The 24,238-nt window shown below is 53.3% G+C and overlaps 14 protein-coding genes across 14 annotated transcripts; 7 read left to right on the top strand and 7 right to left on the bottom strand.

Moving 5' to 3' along the window:
- Positions 1-23: 23 nt before the first annotated feature.
- Positions 24-335, top strand: N7510_000137 (uncharacterized protein; the record flags this gene model as incomplete). The annotated part of the gene is made up of 1 exon (XM_056972067.1): positions 24-335. One exon carries the CDS (start codon positions 24-26, stop codon positions 333-335), a length of 312 nt encoding a protein of 103 aa, XP_056837184.1.
- Positions 336-481: 146 nt separating this feature from the next.
- N7510_000136 (uncharacterized protein) lies at positions 482-1,079 on the top strand (the record flags this gene model as incomplete). The annotated part of the gene is made up of 2 exons (XM_056972066.1): positions 482-842; positions 865-1,079. 2 exons carry the CDS (start codon positions 482-484, stop codon positions 1,077-1,079), a joined length of 576 nt encoding a protein of 191 aa, XP_056837183.1.
- Positions 1,080-1,983: 904 nt separating this feature from the next.
- On the top strand, positions 1,984-4,680 carry N7510_000135 (Kha1p; the record flags this gene model as incomplete). Its single annotated transcript, XM_056972065.1, has 2 exons — positions 1,984-3,195; positions 3,253-4,680. 2 exons carry the CDS (start codon positions 1,984-1,986, stop codon positions 4,678-4,680), a joined length of 2,640 nt encoding a protein of 879 aa, XP_056837182.1.
- A 915-nt stretch (positions 4,681-5,595) lies between these two features.
- Positions 5,596-6,907, top strand: N7510_000134 (glycoside hydrolase family 16 protein; the record flags this gene model as incomplete). Its single annotated transcript, XM_056972064.1, has 3 exons — positions 5,596-6,002; positions 6,052-6,505; positions 6,563-6,907. The coding sequence occupies 3 exons, from the start codon at positions 5,596-5,598 to the stop codon at positions 6,905-6,907; spliced, it is 1,206 nt and encodes a 401-aa protein (XP_056837181.1).
- A 382-nt stretch (positions 6,908-7,289) lies between these two features.
- Positions 7,290-8,247, bottom strand: N7510_000133 (SDR family NAD(P)-dependent oxidoreductase; the record flags this gene model as incomplete). The annotated part of the gene is made up of 2 exons (XM_056972063.1): positions 7,290-8,125; positions 8,184-8,247. 2 exons carry the CDS (start codon positions 8,245-8,247, stop codon positions 7,290-7,292), a joined length of 900 nt encoding a protein of 299 aa, XP_056837180.1.
- A 580-nt stretch (positions 8,248-8,827) lies between these two features.
- On the bottom strand, positions 8,828-9,335 carry N7510_000132 (putative L-PSP endoribonuclease family protein Brt1; the record flags this gene model as incomplete). The annotated part of the gene is made up of 2 exons (XM_056972062.1): positions 8,828-8,894; positions 8,968-9,335. The coding sequence occupies 2 exons, from the start codon at positions 9,333-9,335 to the stop codon at positions 8,828-8,830; spliced, it is 435 nt and encodes a 144-aa protein (XP_056837179.1).
- Positions 9,336-9,585: 250 nt separating this feature from the next.
- N7510_000131 (alpha/beta hydrolase) lies at positions 9,586-10,658 on the top strand (the record flags this gene model as incomplete). The annotated part of the gene is made up of 2 exons (XM_056972061.1): positions 9,586-9,986; positions 10,052-10,658. The coding sequence occupies 2 exons, from the start codon at positions 9,586-9,588 to the stop codon at positions 10,656-10,658; spliced, it is 1,008 nt and encodes a 335-aa protein (XP_056837178.1).
- A 360-nt stretch (positions 10,659-11,018) lies between these two features.
- N7510_000130 (alpha-amylase) lies at positions 11,019-12,957 on the bottom strand (the record flags this gene model as incomplete). Its single annotated transcript, XM_056972060.1, has 5 exons — positions 11,019-11,275; positions 11,330-11,597; positions 11,749-12,344; positions 12,393-12,777; positions 12,874-12,957. Coding segments are annotated over 5 exons (1,590 nt in total), but the record flags the coding sequence as incomplete, so codon positions are not given.
- Positions 12,958-14,019: 1,062 nt separating this feature from the next.
- N7510_000129 (carboxymuconolactone decarboxylase family protein) lies at positions 14,020-14,628 on the bottom strand (the record flags this gene model as incomplete). The annotated part of the gene is made up of 1 exon (XM_056972059.1): positions 14,020-14,628. The coding sequence occupies one exon, from the start codon at positions 14,626-14,628 to the stop codon at positions 14,020-14,022; it is 609 nt and encodes a 202-aa protein (XP_056837176.1).
- A 1,575-nt stretch (positions 14,629-16,203) lies between these two features.
- On the top strand, positions 16,204-18,179 carry N7510_000128 (uncharacterized protein; the record flags this gene model as incomplete). The annotated part of the gene is made up of 4 exons (XM_056972058.1): positions 16,204-16,442; positions 16,524-16,794; positions 16,858-17,200; positions 17,248-18,179. The coding sequence occupies 4 exons, from the start codon at positions 16,204-16,206 to the stop codon at positions 18,177-18,179; spliced, it is 1,785 nt and encodes a 594-aa protein (XP_056837175.1).
- Positions 18,180-18,443: 264 nt separating this feature from the next.
- On the top strand, positions 18,444-18,987 carry N7510_000127 (RPEL repeat-containing protein; the record flags this gene model as incomplete). The annotated part of the gene is made up of 3 exons (XM_056972057.1): positions 18,444-18,580; positions 18,642-18,742; positions 18,815-18,987. 3 exons carry the CDS (start codon positions 18,444-18,446, stop codon positions 18,985-18,987), a joined length of 411 nt encoding a protein of 136 aa, XP_056837174.1.
- A 305-nt stretch (positions 18,988-19,292) lies between these two features.
- On the bottom strand, positions 19,293-20,269 carry N7510_000126 (translin family protein; the record flags this gene model as incomplete). Its single annotated transcript, XM_056972056.1, has 2 exons — positions 19,293-19,938; positions 19,998-20,269. 2 exons carry the CDS (start codon positions 20,267-20,269, stop codon positions 19,293-19,295), a joined length of 918 nt encoding a protein of 305 aa, XP_056837173.1.
- A 318-nt stretch (positions 20,270-20,587) lies between these two features.
- On the bottom strand, positions 20,588-21,586 carry N7510_000125 (uncharacterized protein; the record flags this gene model as incomplete). Its single annotated transcript, XM_056972055.1, has 1 exon — positions 20,588-21,586. The coding sequence occupies one exon, from the start codon at positions 21,584-21,586 to the stop codon at positions 20,588-20,590; it is 999 nt and encodes a 332-aa protein (XP_056837172.1).
- A 477-nt stretch (positions 21,587-22,063) lies between these two features.
- Positions 22,064-23,748, bottom strand: N7510_000124 (Arginine permease CAN1; the record flags this gene model as incomplete). The annotated part of the gene is made up of 2 exons (XM_056972054.1): positions 22,064-23,538; positions 23,589-23,748. 2 exons carry the CDS (start codon positions 23,746-23,748, stop codon positions 22,064-22,066), a joined length of 1,635 nt encoding a protein of 544 aa, XP_056837171.1.
- Positions 23,749-24,238: the final 490 nt, after the last annotated feature.

Genomic DNA, 24,238 nt, shown 5'->3' with positions numbered 1-24,238 from the left:
ATGGGGCCCCACAAGCAAAATTCATGCCCTCCAGGATTCATCGGCATAATCCGTACGGTCATTCCCACGATAATTGCGATGTGGGAGACGACTATGAGAATCCATCATCACTGGCTACCGAGGGCCTGTCATGCGGCGTTCGGGGACTCGCCGCACGGCCTGAGGATCCTCGCCCTGGTCCCATGAATGTTGGGTTTGCCCTCGTTCGGATTCTCTGCTGGTCTTCTCATCCATCACGACCAGGACAGCAGGAGATCATCATCCTCAAGAATATCAACCATCATCAGCAGCATCATCTTCATAGCAAGACTAATACTAGTACTAATACTAATTAGCACCCGAGGTAACCACTATAGTGGCCCGCCAAGTTGGTTTGGCCCCCACAGGCACACCCTTTGCTCTCCCTCTGCAACCTCCCGCTGTGTTGGTCTCTCTCTCTGTTCTTCTCATCCGCCTCAATCAACCATTCCCCGAAGGCACCATGTCGTCCGACATTACTGGTTACGCCGTGCGCCGCAATAATACTTGCGGCGCCGGTGAGAAGTCCTGCGCCAACACTTGGGGCACCATGCACTCCTGCTGCCCAGACGGTTCCTACTGCTATGATTCCAACACCGGCATCGCCAACATGATCTGCTGCCCCAGCGGCCTCAACTGCACCGGTGTTCTGCAGAGCAACCCATCCTGTGCGAAACCGAATTGGGATCTCTACAGTTATGACGGCTTGTTTTGTTGCGATCAGCAGGAGTTCGGATTTTACGTCCAGAGTGCCGTCTGGGTCGGCTGCGCCAGTCAGACCTATGCCGACACGAACGATCAGTTGCTAAGCGTGATCCAGACTGGTGAGTGACATCCCTCGCACAGAAAAGAAGGCCCGAGACAAGGTGCTGACGGTAGCCTCTTTTAGGAACATCATCGACCGCTGCGACATCAACGCCCGCTGCAACATCGACAACGTCGTCAATAACGTCGTCGACAACCACCTCCACAACGACCTCCGCGACGACCTCGGCATCCGTCGCTATCGGCCAGCCGTCCCACGCCAAAGCCACGGCCACCGGGAGTGTCGCCTCAGATAACTCGTCGCATACCCCAACCGGGGCAATTGCAGGGGGTGTGGTCGGGGGGTGGTCGGGATCGCTCTGATCGTCGCCCTCATCTTCTTTCTCGTCCGACGGCGCACCAATCGGCGCCCGGCCGAACTGCCATCGCAAGCGCGGGAACTTCCTACGCCGTTCTCGAACAATAGTGAACTACCCGCGACGCCATTCCGGGGACAGGGCCATTCGTATTCGAGCGAAAAGGGACCCGGCAGCCTGCCGCCGCCACCATCATCCAACACCAGTAGCCATCCTGGCGTCGCGCCATCCAACACTAGCAGTCATTTCCGCTTCGAGCCTCACGAGCTCCCGGCGAACAACTGATCTCTTCTGCATGTTATAATTCCCCCGTCTTGTATATAGTTTTGCATGGTTGGATTTCCGCTCTTTTAACCTTGCCCTTGTTGGAGCAAGGTTTTCATTTTGTGCAACAATGCATTTCTCAGCGAGAGATATTCCCCGTGATTAGTTGGTTTTCGACGGACCAGAGTGTATGCCCGAGGACTATATATACTGTTGACTTCCACATCCATTCCCCAACGGTCGGAGTGTGGGGAGAGTGGAGAAGAATGCGCGATTGGGTGGGTAGACATCCAGTTCGTAGATATAACTAGATCTGGCCATACTGTACGTATGTGACAGTGGTCTAGTAATTCTCCGGGATGCTTCTCCCCTTTCCTTTTCCAGTCTTCCAGAGAGAGGCATTATTGAATACCTACCAATCATATCCCTAATCTAATCAATCATTCGCTTCCTCCGCCCCCACGGCGGGGCCTGAGCCAGACTTTCTTACCGCTGACGCCTGGTTCTTTGTCTCTCCGTCTCCTCTTGTCTTCCTCCGCCTCTCTTTTCTTTTCTCTCCCTCACTCCCGGGGTCATCGCTATGGCATCCACCACCACCTCCTCTGCGCCTGCGGTGACAACCACCGCGCGCGCCAACCCGCAGGGCGTGCTGGATGGCGGCAACCCGGCCCACTATGATCCGAAAAACCCCATCCTGGTGTTCATCATCCAGATGGGCATCATCATCATTCTTTGCCGCCTGATTCACTGGCCGCTGTCAAAGATTCGTCAGCCGCGAGTCATTGCCGAGGTTATCGCTGGAATCATCCTGGGCCCCTCCGTGATGGGCCGCATCCCCGGCTTCACAGACACCATTTTCCCTTCCGAAAGCACGCCGGCCCTGAGCGTGGTGGCGAACCTGGGCCTCGTGCTGTTCTTGTTCCAGGTTGGGCTGGAGACCGACCTGCGTTTTTTAATGAGCCACTGGCGTGTGGCTTTTGGGGTCTCCGCAGCGGGCATGGTCCTGCCATTCGGGCTCGGATGCGCCATCTCCTACGGGCTGTACAATGCCTTCCGGAATGATCCCGGCACCGTGCCCATCCAGTTTGGCACCTATCTACTGTTCATCGGTATTGCCATGGCCATCACCGCTTTCCCCGTGCTGTGCCGCATCTTGACGGAGTTGAAGCTGCTCGACACCCGCGTCGGCGTGATTGTCTTGTCCGCTGGAGTGGGCAATGATGTGGTGGGTTGGATCCTGCTTGCCCTGTGCGTCGCTCTGGTCAATGCCGGCAGCGGCATCACCGCGCTGTATGTGTTGCTTGTAGCCGTTGGCTACATGCTCCTCTTAATCTTCGGCTTCCGGCCTCTGTTTTACCGCTTCCTCGAACGAACGGGCAGTTTGCAGAAAGGACCCAGCCAGTCCGTCGTGACCTTGACCCTGTTGATTACACTTGTGTCGGCCTTTTTCACCCAGGCCATTGGCATCCATGCGATTTTCGGCGGCTTCGTCATCGGCCTCATGTGTCCACATAAAGGAGGCTTTGCCATCAAACTGACAGAAAAGATCGAAGATGTGGTGGCCGCCTTGTTCCTTCCCCTGTATTTCACCCTGTCGGGTCTCAGCACCAATCTGGGATTACTCAATACCGGGACCGTCTGGGGCTACGTGGTTGGTGTGATCGCCATTGCTTTCACGGCCAAGGTCGCTGGTGGAACGTTGGCATCCCGGTATAGTGGGCTCCTCTGGCGGGAGAGCTTCTCGGTCGGCGTGTTGATGAGCTGCAAGGGTCTGGTGGAGCTGATTGTCTTGGTACGCAACCTTTCCTGGTTTTGTTCTCAACCGTTCAAGCTAACGCGAACTTGATAGAATATTGGCTTGCAAGCAAAGATTCTCAGCACGCGCACTTTTACCATATTTGTGGTGATGGCCCTGATCACCACTTTCATCACCACTCCCCTGACCACCCTGCTCTACCCGGCATGGTATCAAGTCAAAGCCGAGCGATGGAGGCGTGGGGAGATCGACTGGGATGACAATGCTATTCCGACTGATAGCCGCTCAGATAGTGTTTCTGCTGCCAAAGATCAGCTGAAATCCGTTCCCGTTCGAAAGTTACTGGTATATCTGCGGTTGGATGGCCTCTCGGGCATTTGCACTTTGGCAGCTCTTCTCAGTCCCAATACTGGAACTGCACGGTCGTCACCACGAGTGCATCCGACGAAAGTGTTGCAAGTGACTGAGCAGGTGGTTGAGGATGCCGATACCCCGTCCGAAGAGAACGAAGACGGAACTCTTCGCGTGCAAGGCGTGCGACTGATGGAACTGACAGATCGCGACTCCAGTGTCATGAAAGTGGCTGCGGCCGGCGAGCATGCCCTGTGGGATCCCGTCATCAATACTTTCCGCGCCTTTGGCGAGTGGCATGATTTGTCGCTCATGGCTGGCGTTTCAGTTGTCCCAGAGCATTCATACGCGGAGACGTTCATTGGCATGGCAAATCAAAATACCGGAGACTTTCTTCTTCTGCCATGGAGCGAGACGGGTACATTGGCAGATCCCCAGAACGGCCTGGAAGTTGACGTGGCGGGCCGCTTTGCGAATGCAGCCTACGCACGCTTTGTCTCTGACATTTTGGAGCGGGTGTCCAACCATGTTGGCATCCTTATTGAGCGCAGCCCCGAGGCCCGTGCCGGAAAACGCCCAGACGCCAAACGCCCCGCGAGCGCCATGAGCATTCAGAAGTCTGCTTGGGCTCGACCTGCCCTCGGGAGCCAGTTCCATCACATCGTTCTTCCATTCTTCGGTGGTCAGGACGATCGATTCGCCCTTCGCTTTGTCCTACAATTGGCCCAGCACGACCAGGTGACGGCAACCATCATCCAATTCCCGGCGTCCAGTGCAGCATCCGGATCCACCGGAGATCATCAAAGCGACCTGGTCCTTTTCGAGACCCTGCGTGACTCCCTTCCAGAAGAACTGAGTGAGCGCGTTGTGTTCCAGCGATCGACTGCGTCAGGCACAATCAGTGATACGGCCGCAGTGACTCTTGCAGCGGTCCGGACAGAGCTAGGTCAGGCGTCCCGCAAGGCCAATAACATTGTCGTAGTTGGACGACATCGTGGTGCAGTCGAGACGATCGAGGAGTCTTCTTTGGATGATGGTATCGGCCATGATACTCGTCGGGCGTTGGGACCAGTGGCTACCACCATGCTGCACCCGGACAGCCAGATCAATGGCAGCGTTTTGGTGCTTCAAGCAACCGCTGATTCTGCATTTCCCGGCCAGTACCAGTGATAGCAGGTGTTCGTTGGGTGGGTGAACAATGGGTTAGCTTATAATTTTGTTGATATTTGATCATCATGACCATCTCCCACACGTAGATGCCCGATATGTTCAATCTCTGAAGGTCGAATCCCGCCAGTTAGATATGCTCCATGGTCTTATACCCGCGCCAGAAAAGAGCGGGCTGCCGACACGGCGCCGAACAACCGCACCGTGATGGGCGCTTGCAGACTCACGGCATCGACGATGACCATCCGCGGACATCACGAAGCAGTTTCATATTCTGGATCATCAATACAGACGCAACCACAACACGACAGGACTGTTCTGTGACCACGCAGAGGTAGGGAGTGGCACCGGTAGAGAAGAACAACAAGACGTGCCCGCGGACGCGGAGGTCGCATTGCTCGAGAAGGGACAAAGGGGAGCCAAGCAGCAAGGGGCATCATCGAGCAGCCAGCACGTGCTCGAGCCTAGGAGCTTGACGTTGGTCGCATGAGGTGAAGAGCTTGACAGCTCGGCCCAGGCTCATTGGGCGATGCTTTGTTTCCACACCAAACACAGCGGAGATGGAGATCTGGGGATGAAGAGTTGACAAGGACAACAACACTGTATTGCTGGCGATGGAACCGGGTCGCAGATGAGGAGGAGCAAGGGGGGAAGAAGGGTTAGCAAGATAGTGAATCTGCATTCACAACCTGGCGTCCCTTAGGGCTCTATTCTTCCTCCTTCCTGTTCCATGGTTTATGACGTGCATCCACAGCAGGTGTTATTGTTTAGTCTGAACCAAATTCACTTGGACCTTCCCCCTGGGGCATTCCAGGGACCCCACATTCCAGCAGGTACCGCAGTCCCTATCAACCGACCTTAAGGATCCGCTGCTCAACGGGACTTTTCCCATCTCCAGTCACTCGCTTTTCTCTCACTATGGATGATCGCGACCTCCCACCCGAGTATTTGGGTCGCTACAGCGGTGCAACTTCTCGCATCCCGGATCTCGCACCCACCGATGTCCCCAAAGTACCTAGTGCACCTATAGCACCCATTTCAGCCGTCCCTGCGTCTCCCCAAGGGGGCCCGGAGAAGGACCTGCTCACCACGACACCATGGTATGACCCCCGGGGTTGGTCACTTCGCAAGAAATTAGTGATTGTTGCGCTGGTCATCGTGGTGATCATTGTTACGATTGTGGGTGCCGTGGAGGGCGTCCGGGCCAATCGATATCCCGACTACACTCCCTTGAACTACAAGTTGGTGGACACGTACCAAGGGACATCGTTCTTTGACAACTTTGACTATTTCTCCAACCAAGACCCAACCAATGGGTTTGTGGTGTAAGTCATGTTCTTTGCACGTTACTCCTACCTGCTGACCCCTGCTTAGATATGTCAATGAAGAAGCCGCCCAGGACCTCAACCTGACGTTCGCTACGGATGCATCGGCCGTACTGCGAGTTGACTCCTCGACCCCGAATGCGCCAGCGGGCCGCAACTCGGTGCGGATCGAATCCAAATCCGCTTACGATACGGGCCTTTTTATTTTTGATATTCTCCATACCCCATACGGTTGTGGCACATGGCCCGCCCTGTGGCTAACCGACGGTTACAACTGGCCTGAGAATGGAGAGATCGATGTGGTTGAATCCACCAACGGAGGCACGAAAGGCAACGAGGTCACCCTGCACACGACGGGAGGATGCTCAATGAATGTGAAGCGCAAGGAGACTGGTTCAGCCCGATATAAAACGTGCGACAATAGCACCAATAGTAACTCCGGCTGTGGTGTACAAGGCGATCGATCCACATATGGCCAAGTACTGAATGATCAGGGCGGTGGAGTAAGAATTCCCGAGCTCGGATCTCTCAGATGATGATATTAACCAGTCTATGTATAGATTTATGCGCTTGAGCTTCGTGATGCTGGCATCCGTGCGTGGTTCTTTCCGCGAGACTCTATTCCCACCGATATCACCACCTCTACCGGAGTGCCCGACCCATCCACCTGGGGCACAGCTCTGGCCGACTTCCCCAGCACAGAATGCAATATCGCATCGCACTTCCGCAACCAGAGTATTATTGCCAATATTGATCTTTGCGGGGAGTTGGCGGCTCAACCTCGGCTCTACGAGCAGATGTATAGCTGCCCAGGCACCTGCTCCGACTTCGTGGCCAATAATCCGGCTAGCTTTGAGAATGCATATTGGGAGTTTAAGAGCTTCAAGGTCTACCAGGCAATCTAAATGCCTCTTGATGTCACGGTTTCTTCTTTTGCAATGATCTTGTTTACGATTGGCTTGGCTTGGCTAGGGTTTGCTTTTTCCGGTGTCAGGAGTATGTGTCGGGCGTGTCTTTGGAGACATTGAAGGTTGAGCACTTCGATGATAATAAAGTGTATTGGAGCTTGATCTTTGGCTCGGTTTGTAGTCAGGAAAGGCAGGTCCTATGAGGCTGCCAAACGTCATGAGTGTCTCCAAACCCTTACGGAGTCTACATCATCCTAGGTAACCGATGCAGCAGTAAGGCTCTATCTTGTTGAGAATTATCGATCATTCTAGGCAGCTCTTGATTATCGATGAATTCATATAACTACTATGCAACATCTATTCTTGCCCCGTCAGTCCGCTACAGGCCCATCCTCATCCCACCATTCGCACAGATGACACTCCCAGTGCAATGACCTCCGTCGGGGGTGCAGAGCATACACACCACCCCGGCAATCTCACTTGTGAAGGCTGGACGCCGACCACCCATCTTATCCTTGATCAGACGAGCCTGCTCTTCGGTCAAGCGCCCCATCGTCTCCGCGTCGGACTCGTCCAGCTTGCTCATGGGCGTATTGTCTTGGAATCCCTGGATATCCTTCCAGAAGTCCTCTCCTGCCTTGAAGTACATGTCACCAATCACTGGGCCGGGGTTGACGGCATTAACGGTGGCGCGGTCCGCCAGCTCGCGGGCCCAGGTCCGGGTCATGGCCTCGAGGGCCGCCTTGGTACCACCATACATGGACTGTCCCACGAAACCCATAGAGGACGAGACGCTCGAGATGTTCACGATGCGACCGCTGCGGTCGGTGGGGAGGAAAGGGGCTATGACTTGTGTGAGGAGGAGTGGGGCGAGGACGTTGATGGTGTAGTGCCAGTTGAAATGTTCGGCGGCGATGGGGCCCTTGGCAGCGTCGTTGAGGTTGCGATCCTGCGATACGCCCGCGTTGTTGATGAGAATATCGACCTGTAGTTTATTGCCCGAGCTGAAATGCTTCTTCGCAGCGCTCACGATGGCCGACACGGCGGTCTCGGGCTGGCTCAGATCGGCTTGCACGCTCTCACACCGGATCGCGTGTGTCGCGGCCAGCGAAGTGCATAGCTCCTCGGTGGGGGCACGGGAGGACTCGGAGGTGAAGTTGAGAAGCAGAGAGCAGCCTTTTGCGGCCAAGTTTCGTGCAATTGCTTCGCCGATACCTGCGCACTGTCAGTTAGCAGCGTTGCCCCGCGAGTGACGATGGGGGTGTCGATTTACCGCGTGAACCGCCGGTCACGATGCCAATCTTGCCTTCCAACGGCCGGGCCGGAGCAGGCGACATTTTCGACGGAGACCACATGGAGAAGAATACGGCGAAGAGAGGGGGGAGGGGAGGAGGAGAGGAGAAGAGTTGGTTGGAGTGGAAATGGACATGGTGGACGTTACTAGCTAGTTACTGGCGGGGCCGAACAACAATTTAGCCGCGGGCCCCACTACCGATTTGGGCGCGGGATAGGCAAGTCCGGCTAATTCTTGAACTCTATAGTTTATTTGTATTCTTTATCATCACTCGGTTCTATATCATGCAGCCAGTACCAGCAGGATATTTTTCCGGACTGACCTTGCCTGACATGTAGGTTTCGGTTGACTTGCCCCATTCTGAGTCCAACCCACGATCCGTGTAACTGTCAATGGTGGGACACGACAGACCGGCTTCCGATTCTAGAGGCTTGAACAAAGCAAACAATTTCCATTTTCCTTAATCAATAAATTGTGCCGACAGGGCTGGTTGGAGGCATTCAGAAATGAGAATGTTGGTCCTCCGGACCTCGCGCGTGATGGTTCCTGTGGCTTCCGACGCAAGCTATATATAGAACACACTGTTTGATTGAAATTTAGTTTCGTTGGCCATTTGATTTTATCTACAACACCGCAATGCACTCAATCTCCACATCCGTGTTCAATGGCAGCGTCTTGACCGCCACACATCTGTAAGGGACCACTTATCAGCATTCGACGGCACACCGCTAGAAGGAAAGAAAGAACAGAAAGAGGCACTTACGTCCGGCAGGGCTTCACATCGCCCCAGTACTGCATGTACACCGAGTTCATCTCGCTAAAGTCATCCATGTTGGACAGGAACACGTTGACCTTGACCACCTTGGTGATGTCGGTCCCGGCTTCCTCGAGGATATGGGTCAAGTTCTTGATGCATTGGTGCTGGCGAGTCGTCAGATCTCTGTTTTCCGGTGGGCAGACCATACATACGGTGTGGGCCTTGACGTCGCCATCGACCAATTTGCCAGTCGTCGGATCCATCGCCACTGCGCCGGAACAGTACACGACGCCGTTGGCGATGATGGCCTGGGAGTAGATGCCCGGCAAGGGCTTGGGGGCCTTGTCGGTGAGCACGGGGGTCTTGGGAGACATGATGAGGAGGATGTGAAGAATCTTTACTCCTTGCGCGGGGAGAAGCAGCGGCTTTTCATTCCTCATTGTATTATTCATCCGCGTCTCGAGTGGGCAGCCGATCTGTTGCCACGATAGGAAATTCTTATCAGTTATCCCCCGCGTCATCCCACCCAGCGCGTGGGGGTCTTCTTCTTCTTCTTCCTCGTTTTCTTTTTCTTTTCGGTCTTTGTCTCCCTATATCACACACATTCCCTTTCTCACACACACAATGTCTGCTCCGCAACCCCCATATCCCCTCCACGAGTCCGTCAAGGACTTGCTGGACCCGGAGTATGTCGACTTCTATAACAAGTTTGTCATCAACAATCAACAAGTCCACTACCAGCCCGTCGAGGCTTCACGCACCAGCGGTGTCTTGATTCCTGGCGCCGGTCCCATGCTCGAAGTCGGCAAGACGCAAGACTTGACTCTCCAACGTCGGGTCTCCGAGGGTCCTCCGGTCCCGATCCGCTGTTTCACGCCCAAGGGCGACCAGCCCGCCGGCGGATGGCCCGTCATGCTGTACTTCCATGGTGGTGGCTGGGTGCTTGGGAATATCGACACTGAAAATGTCGTCTGCTCGAATTTGTGCGTCCGCGGCAACTGTGTCGTGGTGACTGTCGACTACCGGTAAGTCTGTGCCGCATACGATGAGGGCGATGCGGGGAAGCTGATCAATGGTTTCACTTACCCAGTCTCGCACCGGAGAACCCTTTCCCAGCGGCAGTACATGACTGCTGGGAGGCACTACTCTGGCTTATCTCTGATGGTGCCACCGCATTATCGATCGATCCCTCCAAGATCGCAACCGGTGGCTCGTCTGCGGGCGGCAACCTTGCGGCAGTTGTAACGCACAAGGCATTGAAGCTATCACCGCCGGTGCATTTCCGTGCCCAGCTTCTCTCCGTCCCAGTGACAGACAACACGGCGACTGTGGACAGCAATGAGTCGTACCGCCGATATGAGCATACCGCGGCTTTGCCAGCTCCCAAGATGCTCTGGTACCGTAACCACTACCTCCCCAATGCGGTGGACTACACCAACCCGGAGGCAAGCCCACTCTTCTACCAGGGCGACTGGTCAAAACTGCCACCCGCGCTGGTCATGGTGGGTGAGCTGGATGTCCTGCGCACTGAAGGCGAGCAATATGCCGAGAAGCTCCAGAAGGCTGGCGTTGAGGTGAATCTCCAGGTCATGAAGGGGATGCCACACCCATTCCTGGCGATGGATGGAGTATTGTCCGAGGGCAAGAGGTGCATTACCTTGATGTGTGATGCCCTGCAGAAAGCCTTTTGGAACTGATCTGCTCAGTCGTGTGTTATAGATTGCTATATATGCCCTATTCATTTGGAACAATAGATCTCTTTCAATTTCTGCCCGTCGTGCTACTCTTTTAAACGTACTGGCCAACTTCCCTCGAGCCACGACATACTGGATATTTGATAGAGTACTAAAGCTCATCTCTGCCACCTAGGTAGGCAACTATAGCGGAATCAAAAAGTTTAATAAACATTACAAATCTCAAATAACAGTCATCTGGCTTGGGATTTATAGATATCTGTGTTGCTATAGTTGAGCATTCGGTTAGTAATAACCCACTTTTAGGAAATTCAAAATAGTTTCACATATTCCAGAGAAAGGTCCAACAAGAGGGAATTACACTTACAAATGTCGAGCAATATTATGTCTTCCCTCCGCGCGAGAGTTCACCCAAACACTCACACTCTTTGAAGCCACCGAAAAAATGCCGTAGCCGCCATCATCAATCACTACCGTTCCGGTTTGTGACTGAAGAATATCGGTCCATTTTTCTCCAACATGGCTGAGGCCGATGTACATGCGCTTTTGGGAAGTTGCCGCAATGCTGAGAACACACGCAAGCCCAAAGGGATGATGCAAGTCCCCGTAGCGTACGAACCCTGGTCGAAACTGTTAACATGGCAGGTCAAGCATGAAGCGTGCCTTATACATACCAATGCACTGCCGCTTATCAAAATAATCTCGCTGGTTGCCATATGCATATAATTTACGAGCGCGGGTGAGAATTTGAAGTTTCCCACCGCACGAAGGGCCGAGTCTTGGTTTGGGTCCTCCCCGAATTCCGTAGAGGTCGCCGTAAAAGACGCACGGCTGTCCCTGCCATCGGAGGAGGATCAAAGCATATGCAAGAGGTTTGAAGAATGGTGCAATCAGGGTCTGTGAGGCTCGTGAGCTTCCTTCCACATTGAAAAATCGATAATTCTCACTTCTAAGGATTGCCCTGGCTGCTGTTCGAACATCAGATAGGTTCATGCGCATTTATCTCCAATAACTTACCGTATCATGATTCTCAACAAATGTCTTGATCCAACGAAGTTAGTCCTGTTCATATGCTCGCAGCGACCAAACTTACCACTGCATGCCTTGGTCTCTGTTCCACCAGGGTGCCCTTGAAAACCAACCGTAGGTCTGCGTTCTTTGTGTTCGAGATAACCGAAAACCGACCAACCAGCGGTACATCGAACAGAGAAATCTGGTGATCCATCAAGTTAAGATGCTCAAGAAGTAGGCCTACCTCTCCCCTCCAGTATTCTCCCACCAGATCATAATCGGCACCAACGGTGGCCCGCAAATGATCAATAAATTTTTTCTGAAAGGCAGCAGAGTAGTGTTTTGCTGCATCGATCCGCATGCCACTGATGGGAATCTCGGTTCCGATCCACTCAGCCCATTTGAAGATATCGTTTTGAACCTCTGGATGAGAATGGTCCACGTTGGCAAACATCAAATAATCATAATTGCCATTTTCGTCACTAACGTCCATGGCCCAGCCTTTCTGATATCCACAAGTCTTGTAGATTGCATGCTGGCTGCTCATATTATCCCAGTCGACCCCTGTGAAGTGCCGCCAGTGATACTTCATGGAGCTGTACTTGCCTCGGCGACCGGGAAAGTCGAAGCCAACCCAACCTTCAATGTCCTCTGGTGGCGCAATTTCAACATTTCTCTCTGGCACATGTTAGTCTGGTCAACCAGTCGCGCTTGAAAAGCACGTACGGTGCGGGTCCACTTTCACAGCCTTGAATCGTTCGGTGAAGTCGGCACCGGCTTTATGATTTAACACAGTGTCCCAATATACCCCAATTCCGATAGCTCGGGCAGCATAGACAAGCGCTTGTAATTCCTCTTTTGGTCCCCATCTTGTCGCGCGGGATCCTTTTTGATAGAACTCCCCCAAGTCGTACATGTCGTAGATGTCGTATCCCGTCGCAGATGGGTCCATTCCCTTGCAACCTGGTGGAATCCAGAGCTTGTCAACCCCGATGTCCTTGAGGCTCGGCAATAATTGTCGAAGGCGCTGCCAGTGGAGTTGATCGTCAGGTACGTGCCATTCAAATGCCTGCATTATGAGAACATTCTCGGAAGCGGTGCAGTCAAGGGGCTTTTCAGGAGGACAAGCTGTTTCTAATTGGCAAACTTAGAGAATAGAGCGGAAAGCGAGCGTCAAAAACCGGTCGGACCTTCGATTTGTTTCCACTCCCTTGTCCTCCGTCGCATCTTCAAACAGCAGTTGAGCATTGACAACATTGGTCAAAGATTCTGCTAGCGCGGTGAGAGAGCGATCTGGGTGAGATTACTGTCAGAATGTGAGAAGTGGGAGATTAAGCCATGGCTGAACAATTGCTGACAATGTGGCATTAAAATAAAATGGTTCGATAATTAGGGCCAGCCAGAAATTAATATACTTGTACAGCCATGTGCTAGGCTACGGTATAACTACCTCATTTCCAACAGTTGCTTCCGGAGCAAAAGCGCCTCTGTCTCAGTTGGCATATGAGAGTCGCAGATCTTCATTGCGAAGAAACTTATATTGCCCTTTTGGTGATTTGTATCTTCAACAGCTCTCGGTGGCCATGCCTCTGCTACAGGAGCCGCAGCATCATAGTATCCAATTGGCAACCGGAAATGTGGGCATTAACCGTGCCAGTAGAGACGTTCAGATGTATACGGGGGTACACTGTACAAACAACCAGGCTGGGTCTACGATCCGGACTTGATCTCTAGTTAATTCCAGGACCGACATGATTTCAGCACGGCATTTGGTTTGTGGAGAGGCGACATCTGTATGACATGGGTAAGACACCCGGCAGCCCGGTGGAGGTACAAGGCAAAGTTGTCCGCAAGCTGCCGGATGTCTCCTGTACAGAGCCAAGGCCGAGTACGCGAAGTTCTCAGAGTCACGAAGTGAGGGGCATTTCAGACACCATTGCAGTGCACAGTAGTTGCGCTGTTCGCCTTCCATCAACGTGAATGAGCGGTTTCGTTTCACAATCCCATGGCTCGGAGAAGCACAACCAAACCAGGCCCGCTATACCTAGCAACCTCTATTCTTTTCTGAAAGATTATATGGAGACTGAGCTCTTGTGTTTTGAAACATGAATGCCCATGCACTGAATAAACCGAAGTGGCTAGGTGGTAGATATATATTTTTATATCCAAGTTTAGTTCAAGAAGTCCTGAGAGGATACGCTCATTGACTCGGTCAACCATTACTCTTAGAGTGATAGGTGAAGCACAGGCTTAACATCGACTTATGGACTACACATACATATCCGGAATCAAACTATACCCACAGTTCAATGTCCTAGGTAGATATGCAGGGACACCTCCTGCACCCGTAGTATCATAGGGCGGCGACCAGCTCATCGACGCTTTTCATCTCTCGGGCATTGTTCTCGCCCACGTCAAGAGCAACGAGGAATCGACTGACGCAATTGTAACCCGCAATACCGGTCGTGAGCTCGACTATCTCGCGGTCATTAAACCCGACTACTTGCAACTGGGCAAAGACCTCGTCCTGAACGGTGACGGAGCGGGTCATCTGGTCGGTGTAGCGCAGGACAGCGCGTTGGCGCGGAGAGAGCGTGCTTGATGCGAGAGGAGCCGCATCATCGGCCACAGAGGGGAGTGTGCGGACGGCCTGGAGCTCTTGTGGTTGGATACCTCCCTTGAGAGCCAGCGGGGCGTGGGCGTTCCATTCATAGACAGCGTGATTCAGCACAGCAACGCGGCAGACGGCGAGTTCCAGCAGGCCCGCATCGACAATGGTACGCGATCGGATCGCACCTAGGAAGCTGTTCCAGCCATCGGCGACGGGCGGACTGTGTAGCAGCGACAAATCGAGGGGTATAAGCGGGCGGGGATTCCGCCGGGCGGCAATGCGGGCGTAAATGTCCGCGGTGTCGGCGGGCGCATCGGCGGGAGGGCTGGACGGTGCGTAGGGGAGACGCATGGTGCGGGTTGTGCTAGGAAGGGAAGACAGAGGACGGATTATTATTCTGCGCAGGGCATACATACATCCAAGAATACACAAGGGCAGCAAAAGAGTTATAGCCGGCCGTCAATGCCGAGGGCCCAGTGCCGAGATGAGAAGAGTTTACCCGGGATGCTGCCTTGGCTATCAGGCCAAAATCCACAATGTCATTGCAAACAAACAAGAAAATGGTTAAAGAAAGAAAAGGTCGGCTGCGATAATTTAACTGAAATAGTTTTTTTGAGTGTTCCAGTTGATCAAAGCTGTGCTTGCAACGAGTACATCATAATCGTGGACGGTCTAAAATCCGGATGGTCCCGAGCATCTGCATGCACCGTTTCGCCTAGAGTCATGAATATGTATCTGTTTCGCCTGGAAAGGAAGCTGGCCTGCAGCCCTACCTAGCTGGTCCTCTCTTTTCCCTCGCCAGGTTGCAAGTACCTAAGCCGAGAACATATCGGAAACGGTCTTGCCAGCATCGCTCATTCGTATCCACTCTGGGAAGCCAAGAATGTGCTATCGAGTATGGACGTACGCTACAGCTAGTTGTGGAACTGTTCGGTTGCTCTTCCGGTTTGTGAAGACGGATCTCTACAATAGATCAGCGCAACAGTGATCTGATGAGTTTTCTGTCTAAGTCTCCTTGACACTCGTGCTTAATATGGACGTGTTCTATCTGCGTCCAGATTGACTGTTTCTGAGGCTATTGACCTCGCCTTCATGTTTCGGACGTTACGTAAATGGCCTCATAATCTGGTTCTTTCAATAATCTCAGTTGGCATTTGTGGAGAAAAACGACCGCCGAACTGACGTGTATCCGAAGCTTGCGGAGGCGACCGGCAGCGGTTTGTCCCGAAAGGAAAAAATTATCAACAATTTCTTCTGCAGAATGTGGCTTTTTTTCATGACTTAGTGGCAGAAATCATACCAATAATCATTGCTCTGGTGGAGACGATTCATTTTTATCAGATGAGGTCCGCACGCCACATGTTGCATGGAAGTGGTAATATCCACGAGGGATGGTACTAGAACTAGTGAGCGTACTCGTTACCGATAGATTCCGAGTAGATCCACTGGCTTTCGGCTCGAGGGTTCTTTGCGGAAGAGTGCCAAGTTCGCTCACAAGGACTTCGCTTAACTCTGCTATCGTGAGAATCGGCGCAGGGGCCGAGACAACAAAACGTCTTTCGATCCAGGTTCCATAATTCATTTCCCTGGGACAGAGGAAGCGAGCGGGGCTAATAGGACTGAACCACGTAATCTGCATAGCCAACCTTACTCTGCGGAGTATAGCTCATGCTAGATAAGATCATCTGATTAGATAGAGCCAAGCGACTAGCTGTCTTGGTGGGTCATTATAGGGGGTCGAGATTTTTCATGCCTTGTATCGGTGGACGAATGAAAATGCGAGATCACGCTCGCACGACTGTTAACTTGCGGCATGCTTAGCGGCCGACTTCGGGATTTTGGTGGAGGGATTACGTTCTATAAGGGCAAAGATCTCCCTCTCACGTTTCCCTTTGTTTCGTGTCTCCTCTATCCTAGTTAACCACAATGGCAGTCCTTCCCATCTTCCAAAGGGTGTTCCACGGAACGAAAGCCGATAATACGGAAACCACGACTGCAGTTGAAGAAAGCAAGAGAGACCCCGTTGCCGATGATGTCGCTGTCAACACCGGCATGGACGAGTTCCAGGCGGATCTTCCGAGTGAAGATCTACAAGGCGGAGTTCGGGATGTTGAAGCAATGACCCTGACATGGTCAAGGCCTATGCTGATTGCAGTCTTCCTTAAGTATGTCCCTTTTGTTTCTTCTTACTGGCCCGGCCCTCTCCCCAGTATTATGCTATAGCTGACATCGTTCTTCTTGAACAGCATCTGGCTCCTTTACTTTGTCAATGCATTCCAAAGCTCGATTTGCTCCAACTTGACTCCTTACGTCACGAGTGCATTCGAGTCTCATTCGCTGCTCAATGTTATTTATATCGTTGCAGATTCCATCAGCGCGGCATGCTATATCCCGTTAGCAAAGATCATGGATGTCTGGGGCCGCGCGGAAGGCTTCCTGTTCATGGCGGTTGTTGCGACCTTGGGGTTGGTTCTCATGGCGGTCTGCAATAATCTGGCGACTTTCTGCGCTGCATATGTAAGACTGCCAGGCCAATCACGCACAAATCAGCACTGCAAATGCTAACGGGCGCGATATTAGGTCTTCTGGACTCTGGGGTTTTCCGGTATGACATACTGTGTGGATGTGATCACGGCAGATGTGTCCCGGCTGAAGAATCGAGGCTTGGCCTACGCGTTCACGTCTTCGCCCTATATCATCACGGCATTCGCAGGAGCCAAGGCATCCGAAAGGTTTTACTACCAGATCAGCTGGCGATGGGCGTTTGGGTGCTTTGCGATCATCTTTCCGATCGTCGCAGCCCCTCTGTACTTTGTGCTCAAGTTTAATGTCCGCAAAGCTCGAAAGGACGGCGTTTTGGTCAGGAAACAGAGCGGCCGAACCATTCTCCAGAGCCTCTGGTATTATGCCATGGAATTTGACTGTAAGTACTACGGCTCTTAGGGCGAGCAAAATACTGATTGAGGGCAGTGCCGGGCGTCTTCCTATTCTCTGCCGGCCTCACCGTATTTTTTCTCCCGTTTGATATCGCTTCGGCGGCACCTGATGGCTGGGCGACGGGTTATATCATTGCGATGCTAGTGGTTGGATTCGTGATGCTCTGGGTCTTTGCAGCCTACGAGACGTTCCTGGCACCAGTGCCGATGTTCAACCTCGCCTTATTGAGCAACCGGACTGTCATTGGCGCCTGTCTCCTCGATGCGACCTACCAGCTCTCGTACTACTGTTGGGACAACTACTTCACCTCCTTCCTGCGCGTCGTCAACAATCTCTCAATCGCCCAGGCCGGGTATGTCAACAACACGTTTGACGTGGTTTCTGGTGTTTTGCTGCTGGGCGTCGGTGCGGCGATCCGGGTCACTGGGCGATTCAAGTGGACACTGTACATCGCCGTTCCGATCTACGTCCTGGCGCAGGGCCTGATGATCTACTTCCGGCGCCCGGACCAGTCCATCGGGTATATTGTCATGTGCCAAATCTTCATCTCGATCGGTGGCAGTATCTTCATCATCGTGCAGCAAATTGCCATATTGGCCGCCGTCGACCATCAGCATGTGGCGGGCGTGCTGGCGCTGCTGAATGTGGTGGGTACCGTTGGCGATTCGGCGGGTGCGACGATTTGCGGTGCCATCTGGAGCAACACCTTCGAAAAGGCTCTGAAGAGGTATCTCCCTGCGTCTGCGCTGCCGCACCTGGCGGTCATCTATGAGAAGGTGCCAGCGCAGATGAAATATCCGATGGGAAGTCCAACGCGGATCGCGATCCAGAAGGCGTATGCGTATTCGCAGACGAGGATGCTGGCGGTGGGCACGGGGATCATTGGGCTGGCGTTTGTCTGGATGCTGCTGATCCGCAACATCGACTTGAAGAAAGTGGCGCAGGTGAAGGGCACGGTGTTCTAGTGGTATCAATCTATATAGTAGTATACTAGAATACTAGAGCAGAGTATACTATATATAGACTACTATATAGAGTTAATTAATGCATGACAAGGGTTCCCCGCAGAATACCACGTCACTGGACTGACTGGACCGGACGCTCTTGCTCTTTCTCTTTCTTCTTCTTCTTCTTCTTCTTCTTCTCTTCTCTTCGCCTTCTCTATTCTTTCCCCTCCTCGGCATCACGCAACCCACTTATCCCATAGCCCTCATCATCATCCACTCACCATGTCCAACATCGACCACACCCCTCTCACCGCCGCCTCCCCGGAGCGCCGGAACTCGCTCGAGAAGCACTTACAGACCCGTCCGGACAAGCAGGACCTCAAGGACCGCCATATCCTGCTCGACACGGAAGTCGCACCGTACGGGTTCCGTATTACGCTTGGCGTGAATGGATAGGTACTAATCCTCCCCGCTCCACAGATCGCTCCAAGCCACACGCCAGGACTTGGACCGCCAACGCGTCACGGACAGTCTGAAGCGGAATCTGGAGAAGCGACCGGAACGCGAGGAGCTGATCGAGCGTACGTTCACCGTTCCACATTGTTCTCTGGATGGTACAAGACGGGAACTGAACTGATCACCCGCCAATTCAGGAAACATCCTCCCCGCGTCTACCGCCGCGCCTGGCCTGCAAGCCAACGCCCGCGAGCTCGAGAAGAACATGCTCGCCGATAGTCTCGAGCACAAGATTCAGAACCGCCCACAGCCCGAAGATCTGATTTCCCAAGGGATCCTATCGGAGGAAGAGGACCCGCGCTCGGCTTAACCCGGCAACGCTAACGCTCCCGAGCCCGTGAGCAGAACAGAGCTGGGCGATCGGGAAGACTGGGTTACCGCAGCGTTATTAATTTCTTTTGGGGGGTCCAGGTTCTCTTGTCACTCACTCCCTGAGTCCCTTTGTGCGCTATTCTTACACCTTCTCACCCCCCTCGGGGGTGGTGATGTCACCATGACGCGATTCCCGTAGCAACGATTGTGTTTTTGTTGTTCCCGATCTCAATAATACTCATTTATTGTTGTACAAGGGTAAGCTAGCAAGGAAGTAGTTGCTAGAGAACGACACCATGCCGATCAGTGAATCTCCACCTCGACCGGCCCCGACAAGTCCGGTGTCCACCCGCTGGGACGCTCGCTGCCCCGGACTAGAACCCCATACGCCGCCCGTTCAACTTTCTCCACGCTGGTCTGCATCACCTCGACCTTTTTGACGAAGTCGCGTAGCATGGAGTGGCGTTGGGGCATACTGAGGGACTCGAACTGGGCTCGCATGGCGCGCAAATCAATGACGAGGTCCGCGTGGGATTGCGCAAGTGTAGGGGTGTTGGTCGCGGTCGGGTTGGCGTCTCCGTCGGCGCCCGTCATCTCCGTCACCTGGGACGCATTGCCCGAGCTCAATGCCAGGACGGCAAACCGCATCACCTCACCCGTCATGTCGAACAGGCCCATCAAGTAGTCCTCCTCCGACAGGGCGATCCCGGCGGGGACCCGCGCGGCCGCCTCGTCATGCGTGAGTAGTGTCTGGGTCCGGAGGTAGTGTTCAAAGGCAATAGCCTCCACAAATTCTTGGAGGCCCGAGCTGATCTGACGTTGGTACCGCCACGCCTTGATTCCAGCGAGATCGAGGACCACCGAGGCAAAAAGCGCCCGGATCTGTTCATAACGAGACTCATTTTCCTGATCAATCTTGGGTGGCAGGGGTTGTTTGACGGTCCGGATACTGCCAGCAATCAGCAGGTGGTTCTTTCGTCGGGAGGGGAGCAGTGGGGATAGGACTACCGTTGCAGGGCGAAGATACTGGGGGTAGCATTCGTTAGTGCGAGACAATCAGGGACCAGCGGAAGCACATACATCTTTTTGCTGAGAGCGGTGATATCGCGACTAGTCTTGATAATGCGCTCACGGCGGTCATGGTGCTCGTCTAGCTCGTCGCGGAACGTCTCGAAGATGGGCAGCGCCGGCGATCGTGTGGAGTTCGACATGGCTGTGGCCGGAGAGGGGGTTACTGGATGCTGGAGGAGCTGGCCGTCTCGGGCGCGTTTGAAGCCCATGGATAGAGAGAGAGATAGAAAGTGTGTGGGAAATGGATTTTTGGAGGTGGTTAGGTTGACGAACAAGAAAGGAGGGTTGGAGGGAACAGTGGATGGCGCCTCAGGCAACACTCTGTACTGTAAACAAGACAAACATCATCGTGCAGCAGAAGAATTCTTCTTCTCTTTTCTGCCCGGGGATACTGCTAGAATTATTTAATGATTTCTTCGTTGCCTTGATGTGCGCCTCCTTCGGTTCTCCTGGCTCTTTTGACACGTACATTGTTGGGTTGACTATCATAGACACATAAATATATACATACATTCTCCCATCCCCGTCTATTTGCCCTGCTGCTGCTGATCGCGCTGCTGGCATTGGCGCATATAGTGCATGTTGCCAGAGACGAGTGATCGCACACCCTCCTGCATCCAGTTGGGCATAGCGCGCACAATCTTGGCGATGGACTGACTGGCGGGCAGGATCACCTGGCCGCTGCTCTGCGTCAGGATCTGTTTGCAGATGGCGTCGGAGACAACCTGGGGCGTCATGATGGGCTGGCGGAAGTGGGCTTCGTTGTCGGTCAAGACCTTGATCATGGGCGTGCGCACCCACAGCGGGTGGACAACGCTAGTGCGCACATTCGGCGCCTTATACCAGTAGCGAAGCTCCTGACGCAAGGCCTCGTGGAAGGCCAAGGCACTCGCCTTGGTGCAGCAGTAGTCGGCCATCTCGCCCAGCGCGACAAAGCTGGCCATGCTGGCAATCGTCACGACATGGCCGTGGTTGGCCCGAACCATGGCCGGCAGGAATTCCTTGACCATCAGGAAATGCGCAATCGTATTGACCTCAAAGGTCTGACGAATTTTCGCCTCGGGCTCCTCAAGGATTGTGCCGTCGTAGCCCACGCCAGCGTTGTTGACCAGAACCGTCGGCTCCCCATGGTTGGCCCGAATGGTCGCCGCCACCTCGGCGATGCTTGCGGACGAGGTGATATCGGCGCGATAGAATGACACATTCGCGGGCAACGCCGAGGTCGGCTCATTGATATCCAGAACTACAATGCGTACGCCGGTCTTAGCGAGGTCTTCCACAACCTGCTTGCCAATGCCGCTGCTGCCGCCGGTGATGAGGATAAGCTCCCGCTCGGAGCGCCAGGGCTCGTTGCGCCGCCAGTTGTTCATGGTCCAGCGCGACAAGAAGTTGTTGGTGGAGCGAAGCAGGGTGAGGGCGATGACGACACCGAGCGCTTTCTGGGCCAGCGGAGTGCGCAAAAGCTGCTGGGCGGGCTCGGGCAGCCGCGCCAGCGCGGATTGCGAATATTGTTGCAGGGCGTCCATTATGATGAGTGAAGAGTGGAAGGAGTGAACTGAAAAAAGAATGAATAATAATGAGCTACCCCAGAATTAATACCCCGAAGGACTATTGGTGACCGAAGCGACCTCGGCTCACATGACGGCTCTAAAGGGGAAACCAGTGCGATGAGGGACGGTTATGTGGGTCGAACAGTTTCCACTTCACATGCATTTAGGACGATCGTCGCCCGCGGTCGGTTCTTTGCTCATGTTACTCACTTTATTCACTCTATTGTAATAGGATCAGGCTGCGAAAATCCATGGAACTACTAGATACCGAGGGTAACACCAGCTGTGGCAATACCCGAACCCTCCGCAGCACCGGAACAGAGTGACTGATTTTTATATTCGCTCGCCATGACAAGTCAACATGCCGTCGAAAGAAATATTTACAAGCACCAATGACGCAGAGGGACAACATCTACTTTCCCAATACCAGTCTCTACCAACCTCTGAAAAGACTTAGTCCACCAGGATCCGCCAGACTTTGCCATACCAAGTGGTAGGGATGATAACCTCCCAGTGCTGATTTTCGATCTCCAGACGGCCAGTATCGAGATCGGCCTGGAGCGGGCGAACCAGAGGGTCTCGAAACACGAGCTTGTGAACAATGTAACAAACGGCAAACAGGATCAAGCTAATATAGGCCGCAAAAAAGCCGCTCACATCAAATGCCGGGATCCACGCCGTAAAACCCTGGGTCAAAGCGATGAGAACGTTGAAGAACAATCCGTAATATGCCAGGAAAGGCTGCCACGGAGCCTTGTAAGGCAGCATGTCCCGAGACATATTGCGGGCTTTAAGCGCCCGCATGAAGGCAATGTGACAAAGATTCAAGGTGCCCCAGAGGATGAACCCAGCCACGGCCGACATATTCAGTAGCCAGTTGAAAACGGTCGTGGCCTTGCTGGAAACATTCATGAAGCCAAGCAAGCCAATTGCAACGGTGGCCACCACTCCATTGTATGGCACACCACCTTTGGTCGTATTGGAAAACCAATGGGGTGCAAAGCCTTCCTGTGCCAAGCCAACCAACAGACGACTGCCAGTATAAACGTTGGAATTAGCAGCCGACAAGACCACTGTCAGAAGAACTGCGTTGAGTAGATTCGGCAGAACGGGGACACCCGCCAGGTCTGCAGCGATCACAAACGGCGATGCTGATGCGTTTGAGGCCGAGGAGAGCAGTCGCTTATTGTTCGAGGGCACCAGCAGGCCGATAAAAAACACGGTCAGAACGAAAAACAAGATAATCCGGAAAAAGGTTTTGCGAATGGCCGATGGGACCGTCTTTCGAGGATTCTCGCTTTCACCGGCAGCCAGTCCGACGAGCTCGGTCCCTTGACATGAGAAGCCGGCCTGGATGAGGACCGCCCAGAAGCCCAGGAATTTGGCAGTTGGGCCAGGAGTCACGAGATAGTCAGCAAAGGGACCCGGATGCACCCAGTTGTGGAACCCAAGATAACCTTGGCGGCCAGCGCCGGCATCAATGCAGATGCCAAAGATGATGAACCCAACGACGGTGAGAACTTTGATGCTGGAGAGCCAAAACTCCAGTTCACCATAGAAGTTGACGGGTAGCAAGTTGAAAGCGAAAATGATCACCCAGAAAACCGCAATAAAGATTTCGATAGGGATGGTCTGGTCCCAATACTCGATGATCAGGCCAGTAGCCGTCAGCTCTAGGGCGAAAGTGATGGCCCATGAAAACCAGTAGATCCAGCCCATGGCAAACCCGAGGCTAGGGTCTACAAGTCGCGAGGCATATGCTGTAAATGCCCCTGGGATGGGAATGTACGTCGCAATTTCCCCAAGAGATGTCATGACCGAAAACACAATGGAACCAATGAACATATAAGCGATGAGTGCCCCGACTGGCCCAGCGTGAGATATCGCCTCGCCACTTCCGATAAATAGGCCTGTACCAATTGTGCCACCTGAGATACACATGAACAAATTTTCCCGCAGGTTGGGAGGACGGACTCACCAATTGCAATCATCTGTAGATGTCTGCTTTTCAATCGTCGCTGGAGACGCGGCTGGCGATTTGAGGGATGAGAAGCGCCATGTCCTTCGTAGCTGATACCATCGGTGGCATCTCCGCTGGCGCCGTCGATTCCCGCCACAAAAGAGTTCTTTTCACTCATGCCTGTCTGTAATAAGTTTTCCAGAACACTGTCTTTATCTTCAATTGTAAGTTTTGATTCGCGTCGATGAGTCGTCGACAGTATAGCTTGGCAAACGGGCTTTTTGGTAAAGAGTCTCACTAGCTGTGGAAATATAGAGAGAGGTATTCGGAGACTACCAAGGTTGCTTAGGCATTTAGGATAACGGGGGGGCGTAAGAGGATGAATTTCAATCACGCTGGCCGGATATGTGACTTGAGTAATAGACTGGCGCACACGGTGAAGTCAAATTCCAGTATTGTTGATTAAACGGAAATTCTGCCCATGCCGTGTGACAGGCACCGGTTAAGGAGTGAAAATGACCGGAAGGGCGTCCTGGAGTACCGTGCCTGAATTGATTGATTATGGGTGTAACGACGAGAAGAAAGCGAGTTGCAATGGGCCAAAGAGCTATTTATTCGTATAGAAACGGGCTTGTGAAGAATCCGAATAATAATGAGAGTGCGGGTGG

Source organism: Penicillium lagena, assembly GCF_028827675.1.
Source record: "Penicillium lagena strain IBT 129212 chromosome Unknown utg000001l_segment0_segment0, whole genome shotgun sequence".
Classification (NCBI taxonomy): domain Eukaryota; kingdom Fungi; phylum Ascomycota; class Eurotiomycetes; order Eurotiales; family Aspergillaceae; genus Penicillium; species Penicillium lagena.
Note: the sequence above shows the minus strand (reverse complement) of the source record. Positions and strands in the feature narration are given on the sequence as shown.